Genomic DNA, 15,654 nt, shown 5'->3' with positions numbered 1-15,654 from the left:
TGGATTTCTTACCTTCACATTTAAAAGATTTCATGAGGTTAACTTCTACTTGTATACTTAACCCTACTCGCGGTCAGTCAGCACAAAGGTACCGGTTGACATGAGTTTGCTTTGCAGCCACTTTAAATAAAAGTTTGCAAGACAAAGCATTTGAACCAAACTTGTAGCCGCCCACTTCATCTACGTCACAAAACCTCTGCAAACTTTGACAGCGTTGTTGTCAGGGCTGCCAGAGTGAATTTTAATGCTCTTGCCGCTTTTGGTGTGAATGTACCATAACTTCCCTTCCTAAAATTTGAAGGAGTTTCAAACTGTATAAACCTAAGTCCCATCTATGTAAGGCTCAGGATCACAGTCCGTCTCTCCATCAATAAAAATAGCAACAATGCAAAACTACAATGTAAGTAAAAACACTTTTTGTCCTAAGCCATACATCCACCACCAAAATGAGCAACAATTTTTTTTTCCAACCCCAGCATAAATAATCTTAGCTAAGTATTTGTCAGTATCTAAATATTATTGTTTCCTGTTTTTTTTAGAGATCTCTGTGCTTAATAGTTTTCCATATCTTCTTCCTCTCTTACATAGACTGGTCAGAGTGACTGACCACTAAGAGAGGAAGAAGATATGGAAAACTATTAAGCACAGAGATCTCTAAAAAGCAGGAAACAATAATATTTAGATACTGACAAATACTTAGCTAAGATTATTTATGCTGGGGTTGGGGAAAAAAAATGCCAGTCAGCACAGATACCGGTTGACGCGTGTTTGCTTTGCAGCCACTTTAAATAAAGTTTGCAAGACAAAGTATTCGAATCAAACCTGTAGCTGCTCACTCCATCTTCGTCACAAAACCTCTGCAAACTTTGACAGTGTTGTTGTTAGGGCTGCCAGAGTGAATTTTAATGCTCTTGCCGCTTTTGGTGTGAATGTACCGTAACTTCCCTTCCTAAAATTTGAAGGAGTTTCAAATTGTATAAACCTAAGTCCTATCTATGTAAGGCTCAGGATCACAGTCCATCTCTCCATCAATAAAAATAGCATATGTGTTACGTTCATTATGTCTTTATGTCTAACATCAGCTGATTATAAAAGCATGTCACACACCAACATCCGGGTGACCCTCTGATGAAGACGGAAGTGACACTGTCGAAACATGTCAGGTAAAGGAAAAAACTTTTACATGTCTGAAAAAAGAAACTAATGATTTAATAAAAAATAGCAACAATCCAAAACTACAATGTAAGTAAAAACACTTTTTGACCTAAACCATACATCCACCACCAAAATCAGCAACAATTTTTTTCCAACCCCAGCATAAATAATCTTAGCTAAGTTTTTGTCAGTATCTAAATATTATTGTTTCCTGCTTTTTAGAGATCTCTGTGCTTAATAGTATTTCATATCTTCCTCCTCTCTTACATGCAACGTATTAATGCCCACAAAAATCTTAATTGTCTTTTATTCTCATTATACTATTCACTTCTGTGCTCACTGGTCTTTCTTACACTTTTCTTTTTCTTGCTCCTCCTCCTTTTCTTCTTCTTCCTCCTCCTCCTCTTCCTCCTCCTCTGCATTATTCATGATTTCCTGCAGCTGTTCTTTAATCTTCTTCAGTTCAATAAGGCCGTCCAGCAATTCCTTGCACACATCCCTAATCTTGGCTGCAAACTTTGTCTTGGCCCCTTTGTGCAGTTCCCTGGAGTCTTTGGCTAAAAAGAAGACATCAAGGGCCAGGAAGAGGCCAGACATGACCCCGCTGGCGATGCTGAGGACCTGAGTGGCTTTGGCAACCCCAGTGGCAGTACTGAGCACTTGCACAGTGCTTGCCAGGTTCTCAGCATTGATAAGTAATGCCTTACCAGCACGGCCACCCTCCTTCATTACATGCTTCACATTCTTGTTCATTGCCTGCTTGGAGATGCTGTCCATGTACTGCTGGAAGTTGCACTCTTCGAGAGTCTCCATACCTGTCTGCAAGAGAGATAAAAAGACGCAGGTGGGCAAATAAGGAAAGAATCAAGAATTTGTATAGCTATTTGCCTTTATTTACTATTAACCTGCTATAATTTTATAGGGGAATAAAATCATAAATGCTATAAATGTTGAAGCATCAGTAGCTAATTTAACTAACTGAAGCATTAGTAACCAATTCTGACCATTTTGGTGAACAAGCCTCTGAGTTTAATGAAGTAAATATTTGTACACATGTTGTTCCCATGCCATCATGTCTCACCTGCAAGAACTGAAGACATTCTCTGATGTCCTTTATCTCCTCCTGGTAGTTGAGAATGATCTGCTCCACTTTGGCCCGGTCTGTCCTTGAGTGCATTGTGTCTGTGATGTTGGCGGATGCTGACGCGAGACCCCCTGCTGTTGCAACGCCGATGCCTACTGCTGTTACAATAAGTGATGACCCAAAAGTGACAGGTGCCAGTGCCCATCCTGTGATGGTGGTGATGCTACCAGCTACGCTAGCCACTCCTCCTCCAACGCTAGCGGTCACAGTTTTCTTATGGAAGTTGTCTGCTGCATCAGCAACTGCCAGTAACTCGATGACTCGCATATACAGTGATGGCTCTTGCTTTTTGAATAAATAAACGTAAAGACGGGCAGCTTTGAAGACACGATCTGCAGCTGCTTCTATGGCTCTGAGCAAGACAGAACATTTGTATCATTTATTGTTAAAGATTATACATTACTCACACTTCAGAGATCAAATTTATGTGAGGAATAAAGCACGACAGGACTACTGCAGGGCAGTAATCAACAACAGAGTAGTGCAAAGCAGAAGGTAAAAACTAAACAACTAAAAACAGTAGTTCACTCATTTTTCTCTTCAAGGTAATAAGACTTCCTGAATTTACTGAAAGATGTAAAGGAACTAATAATCTTAAAGGGCACATCTTGGGTATATTTAGGAACAAGATCAATGTAATTCTCTTATTTTATGTTAAACTTTGGTCAAATATTTGTCACATTTTGAGCAATTTTTTTTACCTTGCGCAATACCAGAAAAATTCAGTTGAAATCAAGTCATTTGAGGCAAATTCGTTTGCCTCCGAAAAAACTTGCCATTTGGATTTCCTGGCAAACATTGATTTTCGTGACGTCACGTCTCCTGAATCCCATGTCAGCGTTGGTTTGTTTATGAGAATACGACCTGGTGGTTTTCTGCAAATTTCTTCAACGCTATCACGTAATTATTAAAATGGTTAACAGATGTATCATAGGAGGGTGTAGCAACACCAATCATGATGAGATTAGCACTCATCGTTTTCCAAAAGACCGGACAATGAGAGAGAAATGAGAGCACTTTGTGCGAGGCACCCGGAAAAACTGGCAACATACAACAGACCACAGCTCACTTCATAAAGCCTGACGACTTTGAGAACTATTTGCAGTGGGGAAATGGGCTACAAGAAGCAACTTGATCTGAAAAAAGATGCAGTTCCATCTGTTAGAATGCCCAAAGCAACACCGTCTCCATCTATGTCAGCATCACCAAAGGAGCCAGCTGTGTTCGTCTCCCCTGACAGAAGGCGAAGTGCAGCATCCACTGAGGCCCTCGAAGCCGAGGACCAAGCAGAGCCGAGAGACAGACCAAGAAAATCGGCAATTCACAAATTGACTGTTGCCAGGGTACGAAATAAGAGAGACTATACTCTAAATTAGGTGTTCCTGTGTTTGTGTGGTATACAGATAATGTTATTTATTGACACATACAAAAGTAAACAACACAAAAGCGCTGGGCGATAATACACTTACTTCACATGTATCAAGGGATATGCGTGTCAGGGCTTGAGATCTTGGGACCTGTCAAACACATTAAATGTATATACAACCCTGCTTAGCCGATTCCATGTGTGTAGCTTATGAAATCTTTCTCCTACAGTAGCCAGTACTCTTCAAAATGAATATATAAATACATAATCGTAATTAGAAAAAATATGATTTATGTAACAATAGATAGATGAGCATTGATGCATGAATCCATGGGTTTAGAAGCAGAAGCTTTTAACTATCATCATTTCAATGCAAAATCGCTAGCTGCTAAACTTGGTCTACACAGACTGTGCACTGAATCCATGCAGGGTCTCTCTGCCTGCTGGCGGATCCGCACGTGACGTCACGAATCTGGATCAATATGGCTCCAGACTCCCTTGGGATTTTTTCAGACGCGTTTTGTTATTTAATTTTTTTCTGCTGTAGACAGATGGCCTTGTGCAAAATTACCCTTCTGGATGAGTGTGTAAAGGGACATACGGTACTTTCATATTAAAAAAAAAAAAAAAACACTAAATTGGTCCAGGATATGCCCTTTAATGGAACAGTTTTATGCCTGACCATTAAAAATCACTGACAGACTATTCCTTTAATAAATGTTAAATAAACACCACTTTAGAAAAAGCTTCATCATATGAGAACATACACTGCCTGGCAAAAAAAAAAAAAATCACCATTTGGATTTAAATAAGCAAATACTTAAAAGGTTTTAACTGCAAAGTTCAATTCTGGGGAAAATATTCTATTTCTATTGCTGTTGGAGTTTTAAGATTTGCTGCTGCAAACACCATGTATCCTATGTGTAAACATTTTGCTGAGATAAAATGCATCCCACATTTTACAATTCCGGAGATTGCCAAAGCAAGCGAGCAATAATATTACGTGACCACCGTGGGGCATGTCATGGGCAAACATGGCGGACTCTGCTCTCCCGCCAGCTAAAAGCCAGCAGAAAAGAAAAGGAAAGTCTGCTTAGTGAGTGCAACTGAAAAATAGAACAAGGTTAGATGACGGCATTTTTTTTTCTGGACAGATAACTAAATCATTCTAGCTAGTGCTTAGTTATCTTAACCTTAGAATGCATGGATTCAACCTCACGGTAGTGACTATGGAGTTAGAGGGGCCTTTCACGTGGCGTCATCATCACTGCGTATTTATTTATCCGGCCAAGCTTTGTGTTTGACAATAACCGGCACAAGTGTACACGAGTGATCATAAGCCCAATTCACTAAACATCTAGAGATAAACTTGTAGAAGCTGTATTCCCAGTGAACGCAGAAAGATGAGAAAAATGGCAGGTGGCAATTAAACGGAAGGATTGAATGCCAACAAAGCATTCATGTGTGTGTAGAAGATTTTATATCAGGTTTGTATAAAAGCTCTGTGCAACATTAAAATGTATATTTGGATGTGGGTTTGGATGAGAAATATTTTATTAGACCTAATGCTTGTCTCGGCTAGCAGCATGTTTGTTACGGTATGTACTCTGATAATGCAGATTCGGCTAAACACCATAAAATATGCTAGATCTAGGCCCTGGCTTGTTTATTACTATTAGTAGTCCACGTTTGCATTTACCTTTCTCATAATAAGGTATTTTTCTTTATAAGGGATTTCCCGTAACCTTCCGGCATGCATGAAACCTGCCTCAAAATATTGGTAGGCATCTGTACATTTGTCTGCCTTTAGCATCTCTCCACTGTACTTAGAAGTCCCAAATACTAAATAGTTCAGGATGTCATAGTATCCCAAATCCAGCAGCTGGTTTGACATACTATTCAAGTGGAATAAATACATTTGTGGGTAAATTAAGAACCACCCTTTATTTTTATCACATGTACACTCAAGCACAGTAAAATTCCTCCTCTGCATTCAACCCATCTGAAGCAGTGAACGCGCGCATGCATGCACACACACACGAAAGACAGCAACAGTGGGCAGAATAAATAAATACATTTGTGGGTAAATTATATGGATCTGTGATGCCTGCATGTTTCAGCTTTTGGATATAACGCAACCTGCTGGTATAAAATAAATTTTTAATCATCACGATGATTTCTGCATGTCGCCATCTTGGTGTGATGCAGTTCCATCCATCCATCCATCCATCCATCCATCCATTATCTCTAGCCGCTTATCCTGTACAGGGTCACAGGCAAGCTGGACCCTATCCCAGCTGAGTATGGGCAAGAGGCGGGGTACACCCTGGACAAGTCGCCAGGTCAGCGCAGGGCTAACACAGAGACAAACAACCATTCACACTCACATTCACACCTATGGTCAATTTAGAGCCACCAATTAGCCTAACCTGCATGTCTTTGGACTGTCGGGGAAATCGGAGCACCCAGAGGAAACCCACACAGAGATGGGGCGAACATGCAAACTCCATACAGAAAGGCCCATGTCAGCCGGTGGGCTCGAATCCAGGACCTTCTTGCTGTGAGGCGACACTGCTAACCACTACACCACTGTGCCGCCCCAACACAGTTCCATAGTTATGCTAATTAGTTAAAGCTTCTCATGTTCGGCTATTTTCATAGGGCTACACCGTTTACCTCAAAGGGTAGGAAAACAGTCCCAAAACAGAGAAAAGCGGCCCTCAGCACATCAAAATGATCACATATCCACATGACATTGTTCTCATGATAAACAGGAAAATGCCATGCACGATAAATTTTCAGATGATGCTTTAGTCAGCACCTTTAAAAACCTTTGTTTGGATAATTACTGCAGTGATTAATACATTTCATCTGGCACCAATTCTTTTACCCCTAATTGATGTAGTGACTTGCTTTCATTTCTATAACAACCATGTCAGAAGACATAACCCTTAGTCATGGAAAATTCTTTTTATTGTGTTTCAGAAGGGTCAAATGATTGGCCTGATTCAAGCAAAGAAAACAACTAAGGAGATTGCTGAAATTCCTGGAATTGGATTAGGAACTGTCCAACATATTATTAATACCTAGAAGGATAATGATGAACCATCAACTTTGCTGAAGAAATGTGGTCGGAAAAAAAAAATCTTGACTGACTGTGATCATAGATCACTTAAACGCTTGGCGAAGTTGAATTAAAAAAAAAAATCAGATCAATCAATCAACAACAGTAGAACCAACAGCCATGTTTAATATTTAAAGTAAGAGCATTTCCACATACACAATGTGAATAGTACTCTCAGTATTGGGATTAAACAGCTATGTGGCCATAAGAAAATCAATTAGTGAGGCTAATTGGAAGAAAAGCCTTCAATTTGCTACGGAGCATAAAGAATAGACTGGAGCAATGGAAAAAGGTCATGTGATCTGACATGTCCAGATTGACCCTATTCCAGAGTGATGGATGCATCAGGGTAAGAAGGGAAGTGCATGAAACGACGCACCCATCATGCATATTGGCCACTGTACAAACCTCTGGAGGCAGTGTTATGATCTGGGGTTGTTTCAGTTGGTCAGATCGAGGCTCAGGAATGCTATGTGACAATAAAATGAAGTCAGCCGACTACCTGAATTGTACTGAATGACCGGGTTATCACATCAATGGATTCTTTTCTTCCCTGACGGCATGGGTATATTCCAGGACAACAATGCCAGGATTTATCAGGCGCAATTGTGAAAGAGTGGTTCAGAAAACATAAGGAATAATTTTCACACATGAATCAGCCACCATAGAGTCTTGACCTTAACCCCATTGAAAGTCTCTGGGATGTGCTAGAGAAGACTTTACAGAATGGTTTGACTCTTCTGTCATTAATACAAGATCTCAGTGAAAACTTGGGTGGCACAGTGGTTAGCACCGTTGCCTCACAGCAAGAAGGTTCCGGGTTCAAACCTCACAGCCGACAGGGGTCTTTCTGTTTGAAGTTTGCATGTTCTCCCGGTGTCTGCGTGGGTTTCCTTCAGGTGCGCTGGTTTCCTCCACCATCCAAAGACATGCGGTTAGGTTAGCTGGCTACTCTAAATTGCCCATAGGTGTGAGCGTGTGTGAATGGTTGGGTAGGAACTGCTCTACATCCTCGATGTCTAACCTGGGTAGCCCTCCTGAGCTAGCTACACAGTAAAACAGTCAACTATGGCTGACATACGAGAAGAAGCGAAAACTTAATACAATTCTGGATGGAAATGTTGTATAAGGTTGTCGAAACAATGCCATGACAAATGTGCACCGCAATCAATGTTAAATGCAGTCTAACGAAACATCAGAATGTGTGCAACCTTTTTTTGGCCAGGCAGTGTATTAAACCAATTGCATTAATAAAGAGCTGTGATTTGCCTTGAAGCCACTACTACTGTCAGAGTTGCTGTTATAGAAAATCTTCTGACCAGTCAGATTCAACAGCATTGTGGTATAACACAAAATTAAATCTCAGGAAGTCTTACTGCTCTGCATCGTCTCCCTCAAAGTTTGTTGTCTCATTCCATTCGTTCCAACCTAAAGAGGAAAAGACAGAAAATTATCCACATACATGGATAAATCAAATACACGAGTAGAAAGATGCTTTGACCTTTACCATACCTTCCACATTTCTCCACCAGTCCAATAAGCCTTCATCCTGAGGGCAACATACAATAACAGACAAAACATTGTTACTTTATTCAACTTTCACATAGTTTGCCTTACTCTCATTTACACTCATTGGCCACTTTAATAAGAACACCTGTACACCTGCTTATTCGTGCCATCAGCTAATCACATGGCAGCACACAATGCATAAAATCATTCAGATACAGAATAAGAGTTTCAATGTTAACATCAAATACCTGAATGGGGAAAAAATATGGTCTTAATGACTTAGACCACAGCATGGTTGTTGGTGCCAGTGTCGACAACACTCAGAGTTTACACAGAATGGTGCGACAAATGAAATATTCAGTGATCATCAGTTTTGCGAACACAAATGCTCTGCTGATGGGAAAGATTAGAAAAAAGTGTAGCCAAACTGATGGGAGCTGACAGCAATGTCATGGTAATTCAAATAACTACTCTTTACAAACATGGTGATCAGAAAAGCATCTAAGAGCACACATGTCAGATCTTGAGGTGAAACAGTGACAACAGGTTGCATTCCTGTCAGCCAAGAATGGGTATGTGAGGCCTCAAGATTCAATGCTCTGGGGGTTCGGGTGCATAAATGAGCAGGTGTACAGGTGTGACTGATAAAGCAGATTGTTGTGCAGTGATTGAACAATAAATTTTCCAAAAATGTTTCTCTTACGTACATCATCAGTCTGCAGAGCACTAGCTTCACTGGTTGCCTCCATTTCCGCCTCAGTAGGATTCTCAGAGTCCTTCTGTAAGCAAATAATACTTTTTACATGCTATTAACTAGGTATTTTATAAACAAATATCAATACAATGTTGTGCCTTATTATGAGTCTCAACAGAGTCCTTCTCTAAGCAGATCTAGCCTAGGAGGTGTTAAACTGGATCAGCAATAAAGTAAACAAAGTGGACAGACTAAGGCGGCAGCTACATATAACTATTGCTAGACAGAAAAAGGTCACTGATGTCAAAAACTGACATTACCTGGAGACTCGATGAGTTAGTTGTAAATGTATCTGAAACCTCCAGCCATTGAGTGGGATCATTAATCTATTACAATATTTTGCGAAAAGGGCACTGACTACCAATATTTTGAAGTTTATCTAAATACTGACACCTGTCATTAGCTGCCACAGTAGTAATGTAAATCTCCTGATGTCATTGCAGCTATACTTTTACCGTTATTTAAATTTTAATGTATTTCCTTGTCAAACATCTGCAGACTCTATTAGACACCTTTCAAATTCAAATGTTTGTTTTCCACTAAAAATGAATGTTCAGAGATGATCTGCTGTGCAACAGAGGCTATTTAAATTGTAGCAAAGAAAAATACAGTTCCAGTCAAAAGTTTGGACATAGCTAATTCAATGTTTTTTTCTTTATTTTTATTAATTATAAGGCACATCATGTCTGAAAGTAATGATGGATGCAATTTCTCTTTACTTAGCTAAGCGGTTCCTGACATAATATGGATTACTACAGTTGTAGAATAAAGCCATTTGCTGTATTTTTATTATTTACTATTTGATCTCAAACACAAAGAAGGTAAGAAATTCCACTAATTAACTTGACGAGGCACACCTGTTAATTGCCGATCATTCCAGGTGACTACCTCATGAAGCTGGTTAAGATAATGCCAATAGTGTGCAAAGCGTCAAGGTCAACGCTGGCTACTTTGAAGAATCTAAAATATGAAACATTTTTTAACAATTTTTGTTTATCATATAATTCCATACATGTTCCATGTGTTTTTTCATAATTTTGATATCTTCAGTATTGTTTTACAATGTAGAAAACAGTCAAAATACAGGAAAACATGAATAAGTAGGTGTGTCCAAACTTTTCACTGTACCTTAAAATAACCTCATCATGAACTGAATGGGGGCGGCACGGTGGTGTAGTGGTTAGCGCTGTCGCCTCACAGTAAGAAGGTCCTGGGTTCGAGCCCCGGGGCCGGCGAGGGCCTTTCTGTGTGGAGTTTGCATGTTCTCCCCGTGTCCGCGTGGGTTTCCTCCGGGTGCTCCAGTTTCCCCCACAGTCCAAAGACATGCAGGTTAGGTTAACTGGTGACTCTAAATTGACCGTAGGTGTGAATGTGAGCGTGAATGGTTGTCTGTGTCTATGTGTCAGCCCTGTGATGACCTGGCGACTTGTCCAGGGTGTACCCCGCCTTTCGCCCGTAGTCAGCTGGGATAGGCTCCAGCTTGCCTGCGACCCTGTAGAAGGATAAAGCGGCTAGAGATAATGAATGAATGAATGAATGAATGAACTGAATGAAGATGCATTGTGTACTGAGTCAGTACCAGGTGTTAGCCAATAAAAAAGGATAAGGATTAAAACAGGGTTGTGTACAGGTATTATGCTTGGAATAATGGCAATTTCAAACAGTGAAGGTTGATGATGGTTGATTTTTTTTCCCCCAGATAAACCTTTAAAAAAAAACAAAAACAAAAAAAAACCTCAAACTGATTGGTTTTGAGTAGCCAGTATCAACAAAGTAAAAGTTTATATTCGTTTTGGATCATGAAAAAGTTTGACTTTTCTTGTTATAAATACACTTTCAATCAACTTTGGTCTCTATTTTTGACATAAATCAAATCTCTTGTACCGTTACCATGCTGCCACAATCTGTTCAACATGGTGTTAAAGATCTCTCTCATGCAAAATGTGTTTCATTCCATTTACCTTAAAATGATCCCATTCAAATCCAGGCATACTAGTAGACTCATGTTCAGCAGATGTACTGGATGCAGAAATTTCTTCCTGAACAAGAAATTATTTGAGATACAAATGAAGCAGCCATATAATACAACAGAATTTGAACACATTAACAAGCATACACCTCACCATATTGACTTAGTGGTTTTACCAGCTCGATTCTTGAATTGTAATCAAGTCTCTCTTTTGGATACTTTCTCTTAAATGAATTTCACCTAGGCAGAGGCTAAATGGAATTATACCCCAGCTCTTCTTGATTTTGATTGGTCAGCAGCTCCGACTGCAAGCTTTATATTAATGCACTTGTTCTAACACATAAGAACAACTTGCACAACGACTTGCATGACTGACCCTTCACATTAACAGATTTAAAATAAAAAGCATGTGTAATTGTTGATATGGCAAAGTGGCTAGGTTATTGAGGAGACACATTAGCCATTTTTATTCCACATTTTTGAAAGGAGTCTAAAGTGTCAGCGCTTTGTAATAGACAAAGGTAAGCTTGTTCCTTTATGTTGACTGAAATGAGAAGATGGGGGCTTTGAGGTTTCTGATTTCATGGTAATACAAGAAGGTTCAGTTTTAACAAAAAGGGAGGGGGAAAAGAGAGACAGGTGTGGGAATGACTGGAGAGAACCAACCTTTTTCAAGAACATTCCACAACATAACACATGGATTAATAATAATAATAATAATAATAATAATAATAATACATTTATACAGCGCCTTTCTCAAACTCAAGGTTGCTTTACATAGGTCAGAGAAAACACCATTTAAAAAATAAATAAATTAATTAAAAAAAAAAAAGTTACTAAAGAGTGGTGAGTTTACGGTATGCACTAGTGAAGAAATGTTCATGAAACAGAAAGGTTTTGAGATGAGATTTGAAGAAAGGAAGAGAAGAGCAGTCACGGAGGGGTTGAGGAAAGGAATTCCAGAGCTTGGGGGCCATGGCGCTGAAGGACCTGCCACCCAGGGTAGAAAGTCTAGTGCGAGGAACAGCAAGGAGATTATCGCTAGAGGATCTGAGAGAGCGGGATGGAGTATAAGGGGTCAGGAGATCACAGATGTAAGAAGGAGCGAGGTTATGGAGAGCTTTGAAGGTGAGTAGTATGATTCTATATTTAATTCTGGACAGAACAGGTAGCCAGTGAAGCTGAGAAAGAATGGGAGTGATATGAGCAGATGGTTTGGTATGGGTGAGGAGTCTCGCTGCAGAGTTCTGAATGTGTTGTAATCTTTGAAGGGATTTAGTAGGGAGGCCAATAAGAAGGGAGTTACAATAATCTAGGCGGGACATAATGAAGGAGTGGACCAACGTTTGAACATCACTAGTGGAAAGAAAGGGGCAAAGGTGGGCAATGTTCAGGAGGTGAAAGAAAGCAGATGATAATAATAATAATAATAATAATAATGTGAATGAGGTTGTCATGGAGTGCTATTATCGAAGCATCCTATAAATGAAGATGGGGTTCCTGTGCAAGGATACAGACAGAGGTTGCAGAGAGAATGGATGCAGATAGGTGTCTTTGAAACAACAGAGCAAAGAATTTGTGATCAGGTCAGGGCAATACACAAGAATGGGTGGTTAACAGAATTGGAACTTGAGGCAATAAAATGCAGGGTAGTGAATACTGTGCAGACTGAAGAAAATGTTGATCAAGAATTTAAATAAAGATTTGTAAAAGAGGAAGGGAGTAGTGAGGAAGTTATTACCACTGTTGAAACTGAAAGTAAAAACAATGAAAATCCAAGACATATGACTGAAAACATAGACCAGTTAAGTGAAGATCAAGAAATTATGAAACAGATTGCAGAAGTTATGAAAAATAAGGAATTTAATGAATACTGTGAGTTCAATAACATTGACAATGGTAAAGTGAAGCATGTCGCAAACAAAATAAATACGTTGCTTCCATATGTGAATGTAAAGGATATAACAGAGATTAACGATTTGATTAGGGCTGCTGCTTCATTTGCAGTGAAGATGCTAGGACTAAAAAGTGCAAGAAGGGAGACCAAGAATTTTGAGCCATGGTGGAAAAGAAGGATTCAAGGTAAACTGTGGGTGGTAAAAGAGAGCAACTGGACTTGCTTGAAGATTCTTGAAGACGTTTCACCTCTCATCCGAAAGGCTTCTTCAGTTCTGTCTGATTAATAGGGAGTGTGGCAGTGGGGGCATGGTCAACCGTCGGTCTGTGACCGGGGGGCCAGAGTCAGGGAAGGTAAGTGGCAGAATCACTGCACCTGATGTTGGTTAATCTGTGTGTGTGTGTCTTCCCCAGTGACCACGCCCTATAAAAGGAGAGAGAGAGAGCAGAGGAAGGAAGCTCTCTCCCCAACCAGACGGCTGGTGTGTGTGTATGTGTGTATGTGCGCGCGTGCGTGGATAGTGAGAGTTTGTCTCAGGTCTGAAAAGACCCAAAATAAAGAGTTTCTTTGTGGAAATTAATTCTGGCCTGCCATCTTTCTGTGCTCCACCCATACGAACTGCTACAGTGATGCCGAAACCCGGGGAAAATTCGAGCACAGGAAGAACAGCCCCATGGAGTCCTCCCCCTTCGCGGACCTGGTCCACGTCCTCGCCACGGCCCAGCAGAGCCAGCACCAGGCACTAGTCACCCTCCGAAAGGAGCAGGAGCACCGGTTTGAGGCCCTGGTGCTGGCGCAGCAGGAAGACCGACAGGCGTTCTGGCATCTCCTCGCGTCGGCGGGGTCCACCGCCGCAGGCCCTTCTCCCCTCGCCCTCACGACGACCCCGAGGCCTTCCTCATGCTCTACGAGCAGGCAGCAGAGGCCTCGGGCTGGCCGGTGGAACAGCGCGCTGCGAGACTCCTACCCCTGCTAACGGGCAAGGCGCAGCTGGCCGCGCTACAGCTCCCCGCCGATCGCCGGCTGGCCTACGCGGACCTTCGCTGGGCCGTCCTCCAGTGGGTGGGGCGCACCCCTGAACAACAGCGACAGCGCTTCCGCACTCTGCGTCTGGAGGAAGTAGGCCGGCCGTTCGCGTTTGGCCAGCAGCTCCGGGACGCCTGCTGGCGGTGGTTGAGGGCCGACAACCATGACGCTGAGGGGATCATTGATCAGGTGGTACTGGAGCAGTTCATCGCCTGCCTACCAGAGGGAACCGCGGAGTGGGTCCAGTGCCACCGCCCGGCGTCGCTGGATCAGGCCATCGAGTTGGCTGAGGACCATTTGGCGGCTGTTCCGATGGCAGGACAGCGGACATCCTCTTCTTCCCTCTTCTCTCTCTCTCCCCCCCCTCTCCTCCTGTGTCTTGTCCTCGCCCCGTTCCCCCACCGCGGAGGCGGGGGCCAGCCCCACCCCAGCTGGCCCGTCGCACCCGCCGTGCCCTCCATTTTTCCCTTCTGTGTCTGTCTCTCCCCCCCCAGGTGAGTGAGCCCCAGAGCGCCGGTGCAGAAAGGAAGCCCGGGCCGGTTTGCTGGCACTGCGGGGAGCCGGGCCACCTCCAACAGCAGTGCTCAGCGATGGAAGTGGGCACGGTGGTTCAGATCCCCAATGCACCAGGAGCCGCCCTCGGGCCGGAGCGTATCGCATACCGGTGAGTATCCAAGGGGATACATATCAGGCTTTGGTGGACTCCGGCTGTAATCAGACCTCAATTCACCAAAGCCTGGTGCAAGACGAGGCATTGGGGGGAGCACAGGGGGTGAAGGTGTTGTGTGTGCATGGGGATGTTCACAGCTACCCTTTAGCGTCAGTCCACATTCTTTTCCGAGGGGAAAAATTGAGAGTAAAGGCGGGGGGTTAATCCTCGCCTCACCCACTCGATAATTTTGGGGACTGATTGGCCAGGATTCGGGGAGTGAATGAGCCATCTAGCGAAGAGTGGGTCCTGCCATAATTCATCAGGGGGAGGTCCCAGTGTCGCTTTGGCGGGTGCAGCTGTCACAGAGCCATCTACGTCATCTCTGCGTCAGAGTGAGGAGCAGCAGGCTCCTCCTCCCTCTCTCGGGGAATCCCTTGGGGATTTCCCGTTATAGCAATCGCGAGACGAGTCTCTGCGGCATGTGTTTGACCAAGCAAGAGTAATCGATGGTCAAACGCTCCAGCCAAATGCCACCCCGTCCTTCCCCCATTTTTCTATTATGAAGGAAAGGTTATACCAAGTGACGCAGGACACTCAGACTAAAGAGCAAGGTCACCCAGCTTTTGATTACAAAGAGCTGCCGGGAATTGGTATTCCAGGCGGCTCACTTTAATCCCATGGCTGGACACTTAGGGCAGGATAAGACACTAGCCCGACTAATGGCCCGGTTCTATTGGCCAGGGATTCACGGCGATGTCCGTAGGTGGTGTACGGCGTGCTGCGAATGCCAGTTAGTAAATCCAGTGTCCATTCCAAAAGCGCCTTTGCGCCCTCTCCCATTAATCGAGACCCTGTTCGAAAGAATTGGGATGGATCTCGTCGGGCCATTAGATCGGTCAACACTTTATTTTAGTTCTGGTGGACTATGCAACACAATACCCGGAAGCAGTGCCTCTTCGCAATATCTCAGCACGCAGTATTGCGGAAGCGCTCTTCCGCGTCATCTCCCGAGTTGGAATCCCGAAAGAGATTCTGACTGACCAAGGCACCTCGTTTAT

General features: G+C 42.6%; 1 protein-coding gene across 18 annotated transcripts in view; it reads right to left on the bottom strand.

Annotated features, from left to right (window-relative positions):
- Window positions 1-681: 681 nt before the first annotated feature.
- Window positions 682-15,654, bottom strand: part of apold1b (apolipoprotein L domain containing 1b) — a 103,309-nt gene continuing 88,336 nt past the window's right edge. For 17 of the 18 annotated variants that reach the window (XM_060916940.1, XM_060916943.1, XM_060916947.1 and 14 more), the window contains 6 exons: window positions 11,014-11,091; window positions 9,006-9,077; window positions 8,302-8,338; window positions 8,166-8,217; window positions 2,237-2,651; window positions 682-1,974 (listed from right to left, as the gene is read on the bottom strand). In XM_060916940.1, coding sequence (XP_060772923.1) covers window positions 1,492-1,974; window positions 2,237-2,651; window positions 8,166-8,217; window positions 8,302-8,338; window positions 9,006-9,077; window positions 11,014-11,091 — 1,137 coding nt within the window. In that variant the 3' untranslated portion in view covers window positions 682-1,491. The remainder of the gene's footprint in view (window positions 1,975-2,236; window positions 2,652-8,165; window positions 8,218-8,301; window positions 8,339-9,005; window positions 9,078-11,013; window positions 11,092-15,654) is intronic. The other variant, XM_060916950.1, reaches the window with a different exon arrangement.

This window comes from Neoarius graeffei, chromosome 3 (genome assembly GCF_027579695.1).
Source record: "Neoarius graeffei isolate fNeoGra1 chromosome 3, fNeoGra1.pri, whole genome shotgun sequence".
Classification (NCBI taxonomy): Eukaryota; Metazoa; Chordata; class Actinopteri; order Siluriformes; family Ariidae; genus Neoarius; species Neoarius graeffei.
Note: the sequence above shows the minus strand (reverse complement) of the source record. Positions and strands in the feature narration are given on the sequence as shown.